This window comes from Aquarana catesbeiana, linkage group LG01 (assembly GCF_042186555.1).
Source record: "Aquarana catesbeiana isolate 2022-GZ linkage group LG01, ASM4218655v1, whole genome shotgun sequence".
Lineage (NCBI taxonomy): Eukaryota > Metazoa > Chordata > Amphibia > Anura > Ranidae > Aquarana > Aquarana catesbeiana.
This window is the reverse complement of record NC_133324.1, coordinates 580,249,715-580,271,288: the sequence shown is the minus strand read 5'-3', so window position 1 is coordinate 580,271,288 and position 21,574 is coordinate 580,249,715. Positions and strand designations below refer to the sequence as shown.

The 21,574-nt window shown below is 43.8% G+C and overlaps 1 protein-coding gene across 2 annotated transcripts in view; it reads right to left on the bottom strand.

Moving 5' to 3' along the window:
* Positions 1 to 11,352, bottom strand: part of STAP1 (signal transducing adaptor family member 1) — a 119,076-nt gene extending 107,724 nt beyond the window's left edge. The window contains exon 1 of one of the 2 annotated variants that reach the window (XM_073597802.1): positions 11,086 to 11,352. In XM_073597802.1, coding sequence (XP_073453903.1) covers positions 11,086 to 11,196 — 111 coding nt within the window. In that variant the 5' untranslated portion in view covers positions 11,197 to 11,352. The remainder of the gene's footprint in view (positions 1 to 11,085) is intronic. The other variant, XM_073597794.1, reaches the window with a different exon arrangement.
* Between the last annotated feature and the right edge of the window lie 10,222 nt (positions 11,353 to 21,574).

The window sequence follows — 21,574 nt, the reverse complement described above, 5'->3', positions numbered from 1 at the left end:
TTAAGCACTCCTTGCCCCCTTACATGCCACATTTGGCATGTCATTTTTGGGGGGAGGGGAGCGGTTACCTAGTTTTAACAGGTACCCAGCTCCCACTTCCTGCTCTCGGTGCCTCGCCACCTCGGTGACTCCTCCTCCCCCACTAGGCGACTCTTCCTCTCCCCTCCCTCTCTGCAATCTTCTGGGACACGTCACAGATCCCAGAATATTGCCTGGCCACTAAGAGAGCGCAGCGCGACTCGCGCATTCGCAGTGCGCACCTGGTTGTGAAGCCGCAAGCTGTCACTTGCAATGCCGGTGCCATGGAGAGGCGGGGGAAAAGAACGAGGCGGCCGCATCGCTGGACCGTGGGACAGGTGAGTGTCTACACTTTTTGTAACTGCTGACTTTTAATAAACTGACAAACGAGTGGAACTCCGCTTTAAGGATAGCATCTCTGTCTTATTGACACAATTCAGACCTGCTTAAAGCGGAGTTCCACCCAAAAGTGGAACTTCCGCTTTAAGCACTCCTTGCCCCCTTACATGCCACATTGGGCATGTCATTTTTTTTTTTTGGGGGGGGGGGGGAACGGATACCTAGTTTTGACAGGTACCCAGCTCCCACTTCCGCTCTCGCCGCCTAGATGACTCCTCCTCTCCTCTCCCTTCCTGCAAAATTCTGGAACACGTCACAGGTCCCAGAAGATTGTCTGACCATTGAGAAGGCGCAGTGCGACTCACTCATGCACAGTGTGCACCCAGCTGTGAAGCAGCAACCTGTTACAGGTGGGTCCCCACACTTGCAATGCCAGTGCTGTGGAAAGGAGATGGAGAGGAGCGAGAACACTTTTTGTAGCAGCTGACTTTTAATAAACTTAAAAACTACTGGAACTCTGCTTTAAATTTGGAGATACCAGAGTCAGCTATGCTAAGTTACTAGCCTGGAGTCTTTAAAAAGACCCTAGTGACTGATCTAACCTGGAAGTCTTAACTTCTCCTAAGTGATTTGTCCAGCAATACCTTTTCGAAGAGGGGTTCCTAAAAAAGTGGTCTATCCTTGTTGTGGACCCATTTCTTGTCTTAACAAGACACTTGAGTGTCCTGGTTGAGGACACCCCAGTAGCTAAAAGGCTAGAAGCCCATTCTAATGCCTTATTGTCCTTCGCAGGACCTGCCCTGCAACCTGCTATTGCAACCATGCCTATCTGACAGATCTTAGCTGTCTGGTTCAAGGTTATGTCCCAAGTCCTGGATCTACCCTAACGGATTCTTCTGTCTTTCAGCAACTGTAGCTCATCACTGCATGTCAAACACGCATGGCAGATCACTCCTCAAATGGCAACCTGTGTGGAAACAAGCCCTTTAATACCTGGTTTCTTATTTGTTTCTGCTGCTGAAGGAAATGCATTTTCTTCTGGCTCTGTTTCCAGACTTATACATTATATGGACTAGTTCATGAATTCTACATTGCTGTACCCACACTGGGTACAGTTGTGCTCATATGTTTACATACCCTGGCAGAATTTATGATTTCTTAGCCATTTTTTCAGAGAATATGAATGATAACACAAAAACATTTTTCCACTCATGGTTAGTGTTTGGCAGCTGAAGCCATTTATTATCAATCAACTGTGTTTACACTCTTTAAATCATAATGACAACAGAAACTACCAAATGACCTTGATCAAAAGTTTACATACCCTGGTGATTTTGGCCTGATAACATGCACACAAGTTGACACAAAGAGGTTTTGAATGGCTATTAAAGGTATTACCTGTGATCTGTTTGCTTGTAATTAGTGTGTGTGTATGTATATATAAAAGGTCAATCAGTTTCTGGACCCCTGACAGACCCTTGCATCTTTCATCCAGTGCTGCACTGACGTTTCTGGATTCTGACTTATCGGGAAAGCAAAAGAATTTTCAAAGGATCTGCAGGAATAGGTAGTTGAACTGTATAAAACAGGAAAGGGATATATAAAGATATCCAAGGAATTGAGAATGCCAATCGGCAGTGTTCAAAATCTAATGAAGAAGTTGAAAATGAGGGGTTCTGTTGAAACCAAACCAAGGTCAGGTAGACCAACTGAAATTTCAGCCACAACTGCCAGGAAAATTGTTCGGAATGCAAAGAAAAACCCACAAATAACTTCAGGTGAAATAAGGATTCTCTGAAAACATGTGGTGTGGCTGTTTCAAGATGCATAATAAGGAGGCACTTGAAGAAAGATGGGCTGCCTGGTACTATGCAAATGCCACAAAGTATGCCGCTTACAATACTCCAAACAGCACAGAGACAAGCCTCAAACCTTCTGGCACAAAGTCATTTGGAGTAATGAGACCAAAATTTTGTTTTTTGGCCACAACCATAAACACTACATTTGGAGAGGAGTCAACAAGGCCTGTGATGAAAGGTACACCATTCCTAATATGAAACACGGAGGTGGATTGCTGATGTTTTGGGGATGTGTGAGCTACAAAGATACATGAAATTTGGTCAAAATTGATGGCAAGATGAATGCAGTATGTTATCAAAAATACTGGAGGAACATTTGCATTCATCAGCCAGGAAGCTGCGCATGAGACGTACTTGGACATTCCAACATGACAATGATCCAAAACACAAGGCCAAGTCGACCTCTCTTAAAGTGAAAGTTCTGGAGTGACCATCTCAGTCTCCTGACCTCAATATCATTGAACCACTCTGTGGAGATCTCAAACGTACAGTTCATGCAAGTCAGCCCAAGAATTTACAGGAACTGGAGGCTTTTTGCCAAAATGAATGGGCAGATTTACCATCTGAGAAGATAAAGAGCATCATCCACAAATACCACAAAAGACTTCAAGCTGTCATTAATGTTAAAGGGGGCAATACACGGTATTATTATTTTGATCAGGGTCATTTGGGTAGTTTCTGTTGCCATTATGACTTAAAAAGAGTAAACACAGTTGATTGATAATGAAAAGCTTCAGCCAAACACTAACCATGAGTGAAAGAAAAGTTTTTGTGTTATTCATATTCTCTGACAATTGGCCAGGAAATCATAAATTCTGCCAGGGTATGTAAACTTATGGGCACAACTGTATATTATGCGCATGCTGGTGCAAGCAGTTGTAAATGTTTTTCAACCTTTTTTTTTAGTATTATGAAGTCTGTAAGATAAAATATATCCTAGTATACTGATGTTCATGTGGCAAAATGTCTCATTTGTCATCTTGAAAAATCTGCAACCTCAAAGTTCACCAATGGGTAATCAGCATGCAATTATATTTATGACCATTATAAACAGTTCTTGTATAACATTAGTTAACCTATAAAGTACTGCTATGAAATAACCAAATGTGCAGAGCTGTACAAAACCCAGAAGCTTGGTAACCAGTGCACATAAGAGATTACTACGGATTTCTCAATGCTTGATAAATGTTGGTGCTGACATCTAGGCACTGCATGCTGATGGCATGGGGCCTTCATGCACACCATGACAAGAGGGACTTAGTGCAAAATGAGGTGAGTATGCAGCAGAATAAGGGTTCATAGTTAGTTAGTGTTAGTGGTTGACTCTAGGATTTCATGTTTTAGAGGTTCATTATTTTAAAGCACACTTTTTAAAGCTTGGGTTAGGGTTTGGGGGTATTAAGACTGTATTGCAGTGGAAAAAGTGGTTAAAGGATAACTGAAAGAATTGGTTAAAGATTAATGTACTTTTAGTAGAAGATTTTTGCAAGAGAGGATGGGTTACATTATTGCAGCTCTGTATTTATTAATTCATAAATAAAGGGTAATTTAGCATTGTAAGTCCATTGAATTTTACTTGGTATCAGTTTTTTATAATAGACTCTATGACAGAGCTTAGACTGGGAGAGAAGAAAAGCAATAAAAGGAGCCAGCCAGTTGTGTTGCAGTGCTTGTCGTTGTGCTACTTCTTATTTCACTGTTCAGTCACAGATGGGGAGGGACTCTTCTCCTGTCAGACAGGATAGTGTTGTGTAAGAGCTGTGTAAATTAACAGTACTGATAGACAAATACAAATAAGTTTCCAGGTTAAACATCTCTGCTGAGAAAAGTCTAACCAATTTTTGCTAGCTTTTTTTCTTTAATTTTGTTATTGGATCTCTTCTTTTAATGACTTAAGCTTAAAGAGGTTGTAACCCTAAAAAAAATGTTCCCTTATAGCAGTCTAATCTGTCTCTTTCTATGCTGTAAAAAACCTGGTTGATCCTGCCTGTTCCTGTGTCCCCCTATGTAAACGGACCATGGTAATCATGGCTGCTGATCCATGATACCGTGGTCAGTTTACATGCCTCTGTCATCCTGCTGCTCCCCCCCCCCCTCTTCCCCTCCCTCCCTGCCTGTCAGCTGTGTGTGAACGATCTCTTCTCCGCACTCCTCTCCCCTCCCCTCCTGCCACTATTAGCAGCTGGTAGTAAAGTTAAAGAAGCATTACTGCCAGCCCCTCTGTTCTACCAAGCTATACTACACAGTGTAAATGTTTGTATAAAATTATGCCTCTAAATACCTTATTTCAGATCCGTTCTGTTCGGTCATATGACCTCTGCCCACTCTCCTCCCCGATCTAAAGGCTAGGGGCTGAGCGGACAGCACAATGGTCGCGTGACCACATGGCTGACATCATAGGGCGATTTCAACCCCTTCCGCTGTAGCCCTTAGATAAGGGGAGGAGAATGGCCAGAGGTCACGTGACAGAACAGAAACAATCTGAAATAGGGTATTTAGAGGTATCATTTTATACAAACATTTACACTGCGTAGTATGGCTTGGTAAAACCGAGGGGCTGGCAGTAATCCCTCTATGACTTTACAACCACGTTAAGCTTCTTTTTCCAATAACTTAAGCTGATCTCTATAAAGCAGCGATCCACAAGTTGTGGATTTTTCATTTGCCATGTCACCTGCCACAAGTTGTGGATTGTCCACTTGCCACGTCACCTGCCACAAGTTGCGTATTGTCGACTTGCCATGTCACCTGCCACAAGTTGTGGATTGTCCACTCGCCACGTCACCTGCCATAAGTTGTGGATTTTCCACTTGCCATGTCACCTGCCACAAGTTGTGGATTGTCCACTTGCCACCCACAAGTTGTGGATTGTCCACTTGCCACATCACCTGTCACAAGTTGTGGATTGTCCACTTGCCACGTCACCTGCCACAAGTTGTGGATTGTCCACTTGCCATGTCACCTGCAACAAGTTGTGGATTGTCCACTTGCCACCCACAAGTTGTGGATTGTCCACTTGCCACGTCACCTGCCACAAGTTGCGGATTGTCCACTTGCCACGTCACCTGCCACAGGTTGTGGATTTTCCACATGCCACATCACTTGCCACGTCACCTGCCACAAGTTGCGGATTGTCATTTGCCATGTCACCTGCCACAAGTTGTGGATTGTCCACTTGCCACGTCACCTGCCACAAGTTGTGGATTGTCCACTTGCCACGTCACCTGCCACAAATTGTGGAGTGTCCACTTGCCACGTCACCTGCCACAAGTTGTGGATTGTCCAATTGCCATGTCACCTGCCACAAGTTGTGGATTTTCCACTTGCCACGCCACCTGCCACAAGTTGTGGATTGTCCACTTGCCACGTCACCTGCCACAAGTTGTGGATTGTCCACTTGCCATGTCACCTGCCACAAGTTGTGGATTGTCCACTTGCCACGTCACCTGCCACAAGTTGTGGATTGTCCACTTGCCATGTCACCTGCCACAAGTTGTGGATTGTCCACTTGCCATGTCACTTGCCACAAGTTGTGGATTGTCCACTTGCCACCCACAAGTTGTGGATTGTCCACTTGCCACGTCACCTGCCACAAGTTGTGGATTATCCACTTGCTATGTCACCTGCCACAGGTTGCGGATTGTCCACTTACCACGTCACCTGCCACAAGTTGTGGATTGTCCACTTGCCATGTCACTTGCCACGTCACCTGCCACAAGTTGCGGATTGTCATTTGTCACGTCACCTGCCACAAGTTTTGGATCGTCCACTTGCCACGTCACCTGCCATAAGTTGTGGATTGTCCACTTGCCACGTCACCTGCCACAAGTTGCGGATTGCCCACTTGCCACGTCACCTGCCACAAGTTGTGGATTGTCCACTTGCCATGTCACCTGCCACAAGTTGCTTGTTCAAATCTAACAATATATGGGTCAAATTTAGGGCTGGGGAAAAAATCAATTTGAATCTTGAATCGAGTTGAGAGGTCAAATCGATTCAAATTTTCAGCAAATGAATTTTGTTAGATTTTTTTTTTCACCAGGACCGGCGCTGACACCGCGCTGGTCCTGAGGAGTTGCGGGCAGGAGTTTTTAGGCAAGGCCGCGGCTTCGGCCTAGTCCGCGAGGCTGGACGCCGCGGACTAGGCCGAAGCTGCGGCCTCGCCTAAAAACTCCTGCCCGCAGCTCCTCAGGACCGGCGCGGTGTCCATCAAAAAAAAAAACTCAATTTGAATCGTGAATCGAGTTTTTAAAAAAAAAATCGCATATTTTTTATTTGGAGAAAATCGCCCAGCTCTAGTCAAATTACAGTTGCAATGCTAGTGTTGTATTGGATTGGATCATGGGCTCATTGGGGTATATAAATGGTCTATGAATCATTGCAAGCAATTACAATTTTTAAAAATATTTTTTTTAATGGTTTTTCATCGTTTGCCATCATTTTTGAGATTTTTAATGTAAAAAAAATAGGGCACCTTTAAAAACGCTTATAAACGAAAACACGGCTAAACGCCGGTACCGCGTTTAGGCGCGTTTGGCGTCTGAAACATGGAAATCTTCTGCGTCTGAACCCATTTTTTTGCTTCCAAAGAAACGCTGTTAAACGCAACTGCAAAAAAACGGCAACAAACGAGACTGTGTACAATGTCACATAGGATAACATTGAATGAGTTCAGGGGCAGTTGAAAAAAGCGTCCAACTGCCTCTGAACGTACGTTTAGCAGCGTCCCGTGTACATGGGACCCTCGTCCCGGATGGAGGGTGTCCCGAATCCATAAGGAAAATCGGGAATGTTTTTTTTTTGTTTTGGAGCAGCTGGCTCCAGCAAAATGGCGGCCGGCGCCACCGCTCTATCTTCCCCCTAGTAACTGTCTTGTGTAGTGGAGAGAGGAAGGGGGCTCGATCCGTGCAGCCAATGAAGCGGCTGCACGGCCCCTCCCCTCTCCACTGAAGGAGAAGACAATGCGACGGCGCGGCGTGTCTTGCTGAAACTAAGTTCCCCTGCCCCGTACTGCGCAAGCGCTGCGCCTGCGCAGTACAGGGGGGTCCATATTTGCTGAGGGGAACTTTCTCGGCAGGCAGAACACCGGCCGGCCGCACCTGCACTGAAGGGGGGTGAGCGGGGGGTGAGGGGGGTCTGCACTTATTGAGGGGGGGCTGCATTGAGGGGGGGGTGGCTGCACTAATTGAGGGGGGCTGCATTGATTGGGGGGGTCTGCACTTATAGAGGGGGGGCTGCATTGAGGGGGGGGTGGCTGCACTAATTGAGGGGGGGGCTGCATTGAGGGGGGGGTCTGCACTTATAGAGGGGGGCTGCATTGAGGGGGGGTCTGCACTTATAGAGGGGGGCTGCATTGAGGGGGGGGTCTGCACTTATAGAGGGGGGTCTGCACTTATAGAGGGGGGCTGCATTGAGGGGGGGTCTGCACTTATAGAGGGGGGCTGCACTAATAGAGGGGGGGCTGCATTGAGGGGGGGTCTGCACTTATAGAGGGGGGCTGCACTAATAGAGGGGGGCTGCACTAATAGAGGGGGGGCTGCACTAATAGGGGGGGGTCTGCACTAATAGAGGTGGGGTCTGCACTGATGGAGGGGGTCTGCACTGATGGAGGGGGTCTGTACTGATGGAGGGGGTCTGCACTGATGGAGGGGGTCTGCACTGATGGAGGGGGTCTGTACTGATGGAGGTTGTCTGTACTGCTGGAGGGGGTCTGCACTGATGGAGGGGGTCTGCACTGATGGAGGGGGTCTGCACTGAGGGGGTCTATACAGACTCTGCCGGGGGCACCTGATGCAAGGACAGACTCTGCCGGGGGCACCTGATGCAAGGACAGACTCTGCTGATCGCAGGCGACGTGGCTAGTGACACGCTCAGGGATCCCACTGATTCGGCATTATGGTGAGTTGAATGATTTAATTTTATACTACAATGTAATAATAGAAATAATGCGCTTCAATCATCCTGACACCATAACAACCATGGTGCCGGGATGATTGAAGCGTTAACACCTGGCGTTTGGAGTATCTTTATCTGCTGATTGTTAAACTTTCTAGAATACACATATTTCTATTGTGTAGGATCTGGGGTTGCTGTCCCGTCATTCCCCCTCTCCCCCTCTCCTTCTCCCCCTTTCCCTCTCCATCCCTCATTCATCTCAGACTCTAACCACACCCTCTTGAGCCACGCCCATTTACGCCACGCCCACTTTTACGCGTAAGCCACGCCTGTTTTTCGCCGCACTTACCATTTTTTTGCTAAGGCACGCCTACAAACGAATGCCCCACCCCCTAATTATTGCACGGCTCCGCCTACAGCCAAAAAAGTGTCCCACATATTTTTTTTGCAATGTTGGCAACTATGCATGGGGCCTTAGGGTAACCTCATTACAGGGGAATTTACAGGCTGTTAGATACATCATTACCTAATATTGTAGGTGATGATCAGCCAGATAAGTCGTTTTTTATGCTGATGTACTAAATATCCAGTCACCCTCAAGTGAATCTGTCACTGCTGTAAATAATCTCTGCCATAACCCAGTTTCCACAATGCAAATCATGTACCTTTCTGCAAGCTGTTGAGGCACATGGTTTGCATTGTGCTGAGGGGTACCATGTACCACCAAAGACCTTACTGTATGTGGAATTTTCTACAGGGAAAGATAGGACAGGTAAGGCACAGCTCCAGAGTTGGACTGAGCACTGTCCTTTTGGTGATCAGAATGCACATTTATCTGTGTGATAGCACATAAAAGATTTGAGGAAACAGATGAAGGGAGTGCCAGTGGCAATGGATTAGGCTTTAAACCTAAAGGGGCACTCTCGGCACCTGACTGGCTAAAGGGAATTAACCACTTACCGACCGCTGTCAGCACATATACGTCGGCAGAATGGCACGGCTGGGCAAAGTAACGTGCCTGTACATTACTTTGAATTTCCCGCCGTGCACGCGCGAGCTCCGTGACCGTGCCCGCGGACTCGATCGCCGCTGGGATACCCGCGATCGTGTCACGGAGCTAAAGAACGGGGAGATGCTGATGTACACAGCATCTCCCCTTTCTGCCTAGTGACAGGACACGTATCATCTGCTCCCTGTCATCGGGAGCAGCGATCAGTGTCATGTCACTGCTAGCCCACCCCCCCCCCACAGTTACAATCACTGCCCAGGACACACTTAACCCCTCCCTGCTCTCTAGTGGTTAACCCCCTCACTGCCAGTGACATATTTACAGTAATCAATGCAATTTTATACACAAAAATGTGTCAAAATTGTCCGATGTGTCCGCAATAATGTCGCAGTCACGATAAAAATCGCTGATCGCCGCCATTACTAGTAAAAAAAAAAAAATTATTAATAAAAATGCCATAAAACTATCCCCTACATTGCAGACGCTATAACTTTTGCGCAAACCAATCAATAAACGCTTATTGTGATTTTTTTTTACCAAAAATATGTCAAAGAATACGTATCAGCCTAAACTGAGGAAAAAAAATGTTTTTTATATATTTTTGGGGGATATTTATTATAGCAAAAAGTAAAAAATAATGCGTTTTTTTCAAAATTGTCGCTTTTTTTTGTTTATAGCGCAAAAAATAAAAACCGCAGAGGTGATCAAATACCACCGAAAGAAAGCTCTAATTGTGGGAAAAAGAAGGACCTCAATATTGTTTGGAAGCCACGACCACGCAATTGTCAGTTAAATCGACGCTGTGCCGAATCGCAAAAAGTGCTCCTGTCAGGAAGGGGGTAGATTCTTCCGGGGCTGAAGTGGTTAATGAAGGACCTGCCAGAGCTCACAATAAGCCCCCATTTATAGAAGTGGGAGGAACACCATAATGCAGAAGGCTTTTCAGAGAGCACAGCCAATCTCTTACTTCTAGCCATGTGGGCTGTAAGAGTGTCAGGCTCTGCAGACGTAGATTAAAGTGTTACTAAACCCAGGAGCCTGCATTCAATATATCTGGTCTCCTACAGTACACAGAACATAGAAATGCAATTGTTCTAGTAAATATAAAATGCTAAATACCATATATATATATATATATATATATATATATATATATATATATATATATATATATATATATATATATTTGTAGTTGGCAGAGGGCCGTGTCAATAAAGACAGCACGTTGTGCTGTGGCTCCTTGTTTTGGCTTTAAAATTTGAAGTTTCTTCTGACTTTAAAATACACGTTTGTGTGTAGCAACCTCTAATATGACGTAAAGCAGAACTACACTGTATCTGAAACACTATTTTATTATGTTTTAATGTTCAAAGCAAACTCCCCCATCCATCAATGTCTTCTTGCTTTACTTTGCTGAGAAATCACTTTGAAAAACACCCCCTAACATTTCTAGGCCAATTACCATCTTGAGTAAGGGCAAATGATGTAGCATTTACATCCTAGAATCCATCTACCCTTAGCTCTGACATACAGGTAGGAGGGTGTGCTTTGCTGAGAAAACCCCTCCTCCTCTCCTGAAGACTCCTGGGATGTTCGACATCATTTGCCTAGGCATTGAAACCAGGAAGTAACTAAAGACATGTAAAAAAAAGGTTAAAACAAATAAATAGAATATACCTTATTATATTATAATATATCTATTTAATAATGTTAGCAGCATAAGGATTAAAAATAGTTAATGTTGATTGAGAGCTTGAAGTCCCGCTTTAGGTGTTCTTAATGTTTATTAATACTTTATATTTCCCTCTTAGATGATCACATGAAAGGTGAAAATGTTATACTAACAAAATGACAGTTATTAAAAGTTTCGAATAAGCAACCTAACTTTACATGATTAACTTCCCTTTTATGCATTTGTGCCCAAGCATGTGTAGCATACAAGAAGAACTCGAATAATGACCTTACCTTACTTCTAGGTCGTTTAATCCACAAAAACCCCTCATAATATAAAGGTAGTGATGTGAGCTTAGATCTTTGCTGATAAATCCTCCTAGGCGCTGGTTCCAGTGTTGCCATATTCACTTTTTTGTTGGATCCACGTATCACTTTAGCTTTTATCCCTCTTTGTGAATAGAAGTACAATACGCTGTCTGTAGAAGGAAGTCAGGACATAAAAAAAGTTGTGTAGATTGTTTGTGCTGTTTTCCAGCCCATCCCATCTCTGCAGGTGGGAGGAGAGAAAGGTGTAAGATTATAGGACAGGTCTATGTCCAAATTCCATTAATCATTAGAAGAATGCAGATTTTGCTGATTCCAGAAATAGGACACTTCTAGAAAGAAGTAACCATAGCCTCATAGAGATACATACAAAAATAATTATAATTATATTTACACATTCACATTCTCTTACAAGGGAGAGCAGCATTGTTAAGCCTCATAATAGTCACTAGTGTTCTGCACAATTAGGTCTTCTCCAGACCTTCCCTGCTCATACATAACTCCAACACAGTAAGCCACAAACTCATAGCTAGTGTTTATTGCAATGTGGTAAAATGAATGTACATGATCAACATGCATTATGTACATATTTAAACAGCAATATACGCTACGGTTTGCAGTGCAGTTTTCTAACATTTGCTATACTGTGGTTTTGCTGCATGTTTGAAAGGTGTTGTCTTGTATATGCTAGTTTTATAAAATGGGTTGTATTATGCCGCGTACACATGGTCGGACTTTTCGTCTACAAAAGTCCGACGGACGCCGACGGACCAAAGCCGGCTGACAAGCCGATCGTGTGTGGGCTTCCCCGGACTTTCAACGGACTTTTCCAGCCGCAAATCTGACAGACTTTAGATTTGAAACATGCTTCAAATCTTGACGTCGTAACTACGCCGGACCCAGAAATCCGCTCTTCTGTATGCTAGTCCGACGGACAAAAACCCACGCTAGGGCAGCTATTGGCTACTGGCTATCAACTTCCTTATTTAGTCCGGTGTACGTCATCACGTACGAATCCGTCCTACTTTTGTGTGATCGTATGTAGGCAAGTCCGTTCGTTAGAAAGTCAGCCGCAAGTCCGCCAAAAGTCCGCCAAAAGTCCGTCGAAAGTCTGTCGGACGGCTGTCGGACTTTTGTAGCCGAAAAGTCCGACCGTGTATACGCGGCATTAGTTTCAATGATTAACATATGATATATACAGTATCTCACAAAAGTGAGCACACCCCTGACATTTTTGTAAATATTTTATTATATCTTTTCATTTGACAACACTGAAGAAATTACACTTTTGGGTTTATTTACTAAAGGCAACTCCACTTTGCAGCATTTTTGTTTATACATGATTGGATGATAAAATCAGCAGAGCTTCCCCTCATTTCAGCTCTTCCCTCAGATCTAAAGCAACTTTACTTCCAAGTGCACTTGCAGTGCACTTGTAGTGCAAAGTGGATTTGTCTTTAGTAAATCAACCACTTTGCTACAAAGTAGTGAGTGTACAGCTTGTATAACAGTGTAAATGTGCTGTCCCATCAAAATAACTCAACACACAGCCATTAATGTCTAAACCGTTGGCAACAAAAGTGAGTACACCCCTAAGTGAAAATGTCCAAATTGGGCCCAAAGTTTCAATAATTTGTGTGGCAACCATTATTTTCCTGCACTGCCTTAACCCTCTTTGGCACAGGTTGTCACTGGAGTCCTTTTCCATTTCTCCATGACGACATCACAGAGCTGGTGGATGTTAGAGATCTTGCGCTCCTCCACTTTTAGGCTGGATTCACATCTATGCATTTTTAGTGCTTTTTGCATTTTGCAGATTTGCACTACAGAACGTGTTCCATAGGAAACCATGTTAAATGGACTGCAGTGCAAATCTGCAAAATGCAAAAAAGCACTAAAACTGCATAGGTGTGAATCCAGCCTTCGTTTGAGGATACCCCACAGATGCTCAATAGGGTTTAGGTCTGCTTGGCCAGTCCATCACCTTTACCCTCAGCTTCTTTAGCAAGGCAGTGGTTGTCTTGGAGGTGTGTTTGGGGTTGTTATCATGTTGGAATACTGCCCTGTGGCCCCGTCTCCGAAGGGAGGGGATCATGCTCTGGTTCAGTATGTCACAGTACATGTTAGCATTCATGGTTCCCTCAATGAACTGTAGCTCCCCAGTGCCAGCAGCTCTCATGCAGCCCTAGACCATGACCAACCCCACCACCATGCTTGACTGTAGGCAAGACACACTTGTCTTTGTACTCCTCACCTGGTTGCCGCCACACACACTTGACACCATCTGAACCAAATAAGTTTATCTTGGTCTCGTCAGACCACAGGACATGGTTCCAGTAATCTGTCCTTAGTCTGTGTTCAGCAAACTGTTTGCAGGCTTTCTTGTGCATCATCTTTAGAAGAGGCTTCCTTCTGGGATGACAGCAATGCAGACCAATTTGATGCAGTGTGCGGCGTATGGTCTGAGCACTGACTGGCTGACCCCCCACCCCTTCAACCTCTGCAGCAATGCTGGCAGTACTCATACATCTATTTCCCAAAGACAGCCTCTGGATATGAGGCTGAGCGCTCAACTTCTTTGGTCGACCATGGAGAGGCCTGTTCTGAGTGGAACCTGTCCTGTTAAACCGCTGTATGGTCTTGGCCATCATGCTGCAGCTCAGTTTCAGGGTCTTGGCAATCTTATAGCCTAGGCCATCTTTATGTAGAGCAACAATTTTTTTTTCAGATCCTGAGAGAGTTCTTTGCCATGAGGTGCCATGTTGAACTTCCAGTGACCAGTATGAGATAACACCAAATTTTACACACCTGCTTCACATTCACACCTGAGACCTTGTAACACTAACAAGTCACATGACACTGGGAGGGAAAATGGCTAATTGGGCCCAATTTGGACATTTTCACTTAGGGGTGTACTCACTTCTGTTGCCAGCGGTTTAGACATTAATAGCTGTGTGTTGAGTTATTTTGAGGGGACAGCAAATTTACACTGTTATACAAGCTGTACACTCACTACTTTGTAGTGTGGATTTGCCTTTAGTAAATAAACCCAAAAGTGTAATTTCATCAGTGTTGTCACATGAAAAGATATAAAATGTTTACAAAGATGTGAGGGGTGTACTCACTTTTGTGAGATACTGTAGTAACACTGTAGTAACACTGCCTTGAAAGCTAACCTTGTCAAATTAGGCCTGGATTTTTGTTGCAGCGAACATTCAGAAATGCAATGAGTACTGATCTTGCATTTACTGTTAAAACTAATACAGTGCCTTAAACAAAACTGGTGGATGCAGTCAGCATAAAAAATGTGCTGCCGAATATTTACTGTATTGCATAGTGTGAAGCAACCTTAACGCACTCGTACTGTGTTACTAATGTTTGTATTGTTGTTGGCTGCAGTTCTTTATTTTCATTAGCAGTTTTATCAACATGGGGGAATTGTCCGGGAAAAAAAACAAAAACCATTCAAAGTGGTAACACTGGTTTGCACAGTTGTCTAGTAATGTTGTACTGAAACCTGTTCATAGTAGCTACACCAAAAATGTAGATGTCTCTGGGTGAAAGTTAATTTCTAGCATTAACAATTATGAATACTTCCTTTTCAAACATGTTTAGTGCAACCTTCTCCTTTTAAAAATGAGAGATTGTAAGATGGGAAGATCAGATGAGAAAAGTATTTGTAATATGCCTTTTTGTATATTTTAACACACTTTATTCATGCTTATGTAGATATGGCTTTCCATTTTATGAATGCATCAACAAAAATATTTACAGTATATGTGTGGGGTTAGATGGTAGTTTCAAAGAGACAAGGCATACTCCTGGTTGATTTCTCTGAAAAAGAAAACTACAAAGCAGCGCTCTATGGGTTAAATCCGAAAAGTCCATGTGAAAAGCGTGTTGATTAAAAAACTAGTTTATTGCACTCTAGGCTGAATGAACAAAAACTTCAAAAAACTAAAAGCTTCAAATACTGCAATAAACAATTATGTGGGTGTGTAATCAAAATAATGGTGTTTAAAACCAAACGGTACTACTGGTGACATCCGGGTGGAGAAGGGTTAATGTCATCCAAAAGGCTTGCTGGTCAGACATGGTAAGGGGCGCCATAAGCCATGATGAAATAGTTGTAAACCCGTGAAGAGGATGGCAGTCCACTGCCTGAAAACTCGTGGTCAGACTGTACCTGCATCCAGGATGAATGGGACCGCAAGGTGCAGAGGAACGCTGTGCCAATCGCTGTGGGAACCTGAATTGGTGGCCAGAGGAAACCAGACTGGGCTACGGGCGGTTAGATGTGAAAGCCGCCGTAAGATGGTGTGGACTGGGAGAGCCTAGCAGGAGCTGAAGCAGCCATGCACGCTGAGAGATGTCAGTCCCGCGCCAGAGACAAAGGAAGCAAGAAGCCCATAGTGCACAGTGGACTGCAAGAAGCGGCAATGGCAGTATTTAAGCCCAATGTGAGGGGTGGGGAGGGAGCGGCAATATCTAGCCTGAAAATGGTCATTAACCCTGTAGTTTAAAAGGAGAAGAGAGCTCCTGAAATAATTGCACATGTTTCTTTTTTTTTTTTCTTCATCATGACCACAGACAGGTCCAATAGATTACAGTCCATCTTTGATACCATTGATAAGTTCAGCATTTCCAACATTATAAAAGTTGGAACCAATACATCAATTCCAGACAAAAATACACCTCCCCACACTAAGGCGTTCTAGATCCAGATGAGGAAGGAAGGATGCCAAACAGTATGAAAATGCTCAATAGTGGGATCTTGCTTTTTTACCAAAATATTTTGATCTAGGGATCACTCCTAGGGGCCTTCACATCAAAAAGCAATGTAGCTTCTTGAATGAAGATCTCAATAAGGAGTGATGAATGGTCTTGGAATTTTGTACAATGAAATGGATCAAAATTTTAGTCCTACAGAGAGGAAATTAAAGGAAGCACAGCAGCAGGTACTGGAGAGGGATCAGGCAGCACAGATCTTCAGCTCATCCTGCCTCTTCTCCAAATAGGCACAGATTTTAGACAATAATATCAAGAAAGATAAGGACAACATAATTAAAAAAAAAAAAAAACAAGAAAGCAGAACGTGACTTCACTGATTACAAAACTGGGCAGATTTTTGAGTGGAAACGTTCCACACAAGACCACCCAGATAAAACAACACAGAGCAGACATGAGGCAGGTAAACATCCAATCCGACCATTGACAAATCCCCACAGAAATAAGAACAATAAAAAAAAATAAAGATAAAAATAAACATAAACCAAAATTTACACATACACGACTACAATTCTGGTCACATTCAGACAGTTCGGCAGGAGTGTGTTCCTGTCCATGTCTTTGGCACATCAGCCATCAGTATGTCCCAACAATTGTTACCCATTCAGACCCTTCCTTCCACACCTTCACAAGCTACATCTTTGGCACCTGATTCTTTACCCACATATCCAATATCATTATTGGAGCCACCCAAATTATGGTACTTGTATATCATCCATTTTTTCTGTTACAACATTGAATAGATAAAGTCCTTTATCTAGAGACATTGATATTTATATTAAAGAGGGGGCCCGACCTAGAACGACTGGGTTGCAGGATCTTCCATCTATAATCACAAATAATGATAAGGACACATTATTCGAGGAAGAGAATTTTTTATTCCACTCTCTGAAGGGAGCTCAATAACAAAAGTAGAAAAGAAAACTAGGCAAGGTAGAAGAGGAGATAGACAATCCAAGACTAAACAAAAAACAGAGGACAGATACAATTTAGAAGCAAGTACCATTAAGATTTTTCACCTCTTCTCACATACCCTTACACCTGCAGAACTCTTCTTACTTCAAAAGGGTCTTAGTTTTTCTCCCGCCGTGGGACCTAATAAATTTGGTCTTTTTAAGGATCTAAACAAATTTACTCGTCTACTCACTTTAAAACAACATTATGCCAGGAATCACACTACAAACAACCCAAGTGAGAATCCAATACTGCAGGCTGCTATTGTGGTTCCTTCCCAGTCTCAAGATGATATTTTACAGGTCCTAAAAGATTTATGGATGGAGGGTAATGTAGAAAGTCAAACCCAGGGCCCCTTCCTATACCCAGAGATTATACACACCAGTTTCAAGCCCCCATCCATATTTAATCCTACACAATCCAAAGGTCCATATATTGAGATGTTTTACCAGGCGGTGTACAAGGATTTCATACAACTTTATGATACCCGTGTTAAACATGGCTCTTCCAATTTAAATACAGCTGAACGTCAAGCCCTCAAAGATTTAACATCTAATAAATACATCATTGTTAAACAGGCAGACAAAAGGGGCAGTTTGGTAGTCCAAAACAAAACCTACCTACGAGAGGCCCATTGGTTATTGGCTGATACTGACACTTATTCCAAACTCCCTTCTGATCCCCTTCCCCAGTACCAGTTAGAGCTCACAGCCCTGGTTGACATGGCCTGGAGAGAGGTCAACAAGGAGAGACGTTTTTTGCTTTTTGCTCCCTATGGTGTGTAGCAATCCCTATTTTTACCATTTCCCCAAGGTGCACAAAGACTTGGTGGATCCTCCAGGTAGGCTGATTATGGCTAGTAAAAAACAGCAAGAAGCGCCAATCTAAGTGCAGTATCATGAAACTTTAATGAGATAATTATAAACGGACAAACAGCCAAATGGCTACTCACAAAGATGAAATAGGTTAAGGCAAGGACAAGTAATGGGTCCAGGGATGTCCTCCTCAGATGTGGGCAAAGTGCATGGTGCAGGATCCAACACGTCCATACGTCACTTCCGCTTTGTTGGTTCCTGGACTAAGTGCCTTGCGTTCCACGCTTGTCTTCCGGTTCCTGTCTACTGCGACGGCTCTGGCTCTCCATGTCCGCTTAGACGCTGGTTGTCTTTGCGGACACCTCCATCGTTTTGCAGCCCAGCACCCAGCGATGACCCCGGTGACTACTTGCACATTCTAACGTGGACAGCGCTTCCAGGAGAACCTGCACCATGCACTTTGCCCACATCTGAGGAGGACGTCCCTGGACCCATTACTTGTCCTTGCCTTAACCTATTTCATCTTTGTGAGTAGCCATTTGGCTGTTTGTCCGTTTATAATTATCTCATTAAAGTTTCATGATACTGCACTTAGAATGGCGCTTCTTGCTGTTTTTTACATTGTTTTTTCAGAGTTGCCTGCTTCCACTCTCAAGTGAGCTGCCGCTGGTGCTTTTTATCAGATCTTTAATTTCAGTGACTTTTTTTATATATATATATATATATATATATATACATACAATTTTTCTATATATATATAATTTTATTGACTATCACACCCTGGATGTTTTTTCACATTTACTTTGGACTCTTTATATGCATGTTTGTATGTTCTAGCGCCATTTATCCTTTTTTGATTATGGCTAGTACCAACAGTTTCACCAGTGGTATGTCGGTCTACATAAATTTTTTGTTAGAGTTTATAGTCTGCCAGCTTTCATCATATATCAGGGACTCCACTCATGTCATTGACATTCTCCAGTACTATTCCTGGAAAGAGGGCTACATGTGGGCATCCTTGGACGTTGCTTCCTTGTATACCCGACGAGGTTGGATTTGCCGATGTGCAATACTTTCTTACTAAAAATGGGGATATGAATTCTCAGCCATCAGAATTTTTACTTAACAGTATAGATTTTTGTCTGCAACATACTGTAATTATTTTACTTTTTTGGACCAATTTTATCTTCAACACAAAGGCACAGCCATAATAGCAAATTTTGCCCTTGTCTATGCCAATCTTGCCAACAACCCTTTTGCAGAGCACATCGTCTACTATGGAAGATACATTGATGATGTCCTGCTTATTTGGCGTGGGGGCCCAGACGTGTTCTCTTCCTTCGTAGCCCATTGCAACACCAATGAATTAAGGTTGTCTTTCGTGCATGTGTTATACCCCAATGAGCTAGTCTTCCTAGATTTGGTCCTGTCTCATGACCAAAAAGAAATTATCACCAGTAATCATGCCAAACCCACAAGTGGCAACTCTTACCTTCATTTTGACAGTTGCTATTATCCTACCTGGAAGAAGAACATCCTCATTGGGCAGTTTCACAGGTTGAGGAGAAACTGTTTAAGGTTGGAAGACTACACAACACAAGGCAAGCATATGCAGAGAAAATTTGAAGCGAAGCGCTACCCCAGAGATCTGGTCCAATATGATTTTGTTTCCCATATGGACATGCCATTGAAATCCAAAGACAATACTGATAGACAATCAGACAATATAGCTAGATTTGTGTCCACTTTTAATACTAAATATAGGACCATTTCAAAAATCATTCATAAACACTATAAGATCTTATTGCTTGATCAATGTATGGCTCCTCTGTTGCCTCCCAATCCCCAAATAACTTTTAGAAAATCACGCACAATAAAAAATATTCTTGCTAAAAGACCTCTATTTGATATTAGAGACTATTTTGACAATACAACGGGCATTTTCAATGTTGGAAAAGAGGTTGTCTCACCTGTCAATTTATCACCCACGGCTGCCCTGAGATTGTCACAAATAAGGGTACCACTTTCCAGATTAAGCAGTTTATTACTTGCTCAACTGACTTTGTTATTAATATCCTGCGGTGCCCCTGCAACCTATTGTACGTAGGTTGCAGGATACGTACCTTGCGTACGTACAAGGGTTGGTGAGCACCGGAGGTTTATTAAAAAGGGATTTGGCAAACACAGCGTCCCACGCCATTTTCTCCAGACACACGATAAAAATATCAAATGTCTGGAGGTATTGGCGATTTAATCCAGTACTAAGGGTACACTTACTGACAACGAGAGGTTTTCCCTTCTTTGCAGGAGGGAAACCTTTTGTATTTTTATGTTAGGATCTCTTTTGCCTGAAGGCCTTAACGAAGAACTTGAAATTCACACTATCATGTAACATTCACACAGTTGGCACTTGTCAAACTGGGTCAGGTGTTATCAACAACAGGCTTGCTCTATATTCATTGTTAGGTTTTACATATATATATTCTAGAGGGTCAGCCTGGGGCAGGGTTAAGAAGGGTTTAATCGAAGAGGGCAGGTATTTCCCCTTCAGACCTGCTTATTGTCAGGTGTGCTGAGAGTGTCAGAGGGGAGCTGTTTGAGTAGGAGAGAGAGACACAGCAGCACGTTGTGTGAAAAGGTCCATTGCTGGATGGTGTACCTGCTGGGTGAGCTTAACCACATGAAGACTGTAGCTCCGATTGGAGCCATGAACTATTACCTGTAAGCCTGTGTGCTGCTGAACTGTGAACTGTACCTGTCTGCACAACCGTGTGACAAGACAAGTCTGTCTTGTCTTATGTTTATTTTTGCCATTTTTTCTGAATAAAGCCACTTTATTTTACTGGACTGTCTTTGAGCTAGCTGTTCACCCCTCTGATCCCCTACAATTGGTGGAGAATGCGGGCGGTTTGAGGGGTTCGGTCCAATCCCATGTCCTGGGTTAAAGTTGCACAGACGGTGAAATCTTCTGAACAAGCCATGGAGGATGTGGTTACTGGTACTGGCTAATACACAAGTGCAGGCCCGCCATCAGGAGGCCCAGCAGGCCCTGGTACAAGTACAGGCTTGGCAGGAGCAGATCCTGGTGCAGACAGTCACTGTACAACAGGAAACAAACTGCTTACTGTGTGAACAGATAACGGGATTAAAAAAGGTGGTGACCCAGCAGGCTTAAATGATGAAAGGTGACCCCGCTGTAAAGAGTGACCCCCGGTAGGCAGTGCAACGGACCCTGCAAAAGATGACTGCCTTAGACAACGTGGAAGCATATCTAGCGTTGTTTGAGCGGATTTCAGCAAGGGAAGGTCTGCCTGATAAAAACTGGTCAGATGTATTTGACCCCCAACAAGTATACTGTGACTTGACCCCTGAATCAGCACGGGATTATAAGCTCCTGAAAGCAGAAATCCTAGCAAGGCTGGGAGTGACTGTCGCTTTAAGAGCGAACCGAGTCCATGGCTGGCACTTTGACAAGGCTCTACCACCTAGGGCACTTGTTCCAAGACTGGCTGAAACCAGAGGAAAAGACCACCACTCAGATTGTAGAGTGAGTTGCACTGGATCGCTTTTTGCATCGTCTTCCTAAGGAGCTGCACCGATGGGTGGCTCAGTCCGAGCCTCAGTCCCTGTATGAGATGGCTGCTGCTGTCGAGCGCTACAGTTGTACAGAAAGTGTCCAGGAGAGTCCCTCTATTACTAGAGAGTCGGTCCGTTCTAAGGAAGTGCATGCCAGGACGAAGATGGCACTGGTTGAACGCATGGTGTCTGCTTGGGTGCCTGACACTCCCGCTAGGAGCACCCTAACGTCAAACCCTCCTGAGGGTCAGCAGGGAGAACGGGAACCCCGTGAGGTTCGCTGTTGGTCCTGCCAACAACTGGGTCATATGGAGGCCCAGTGT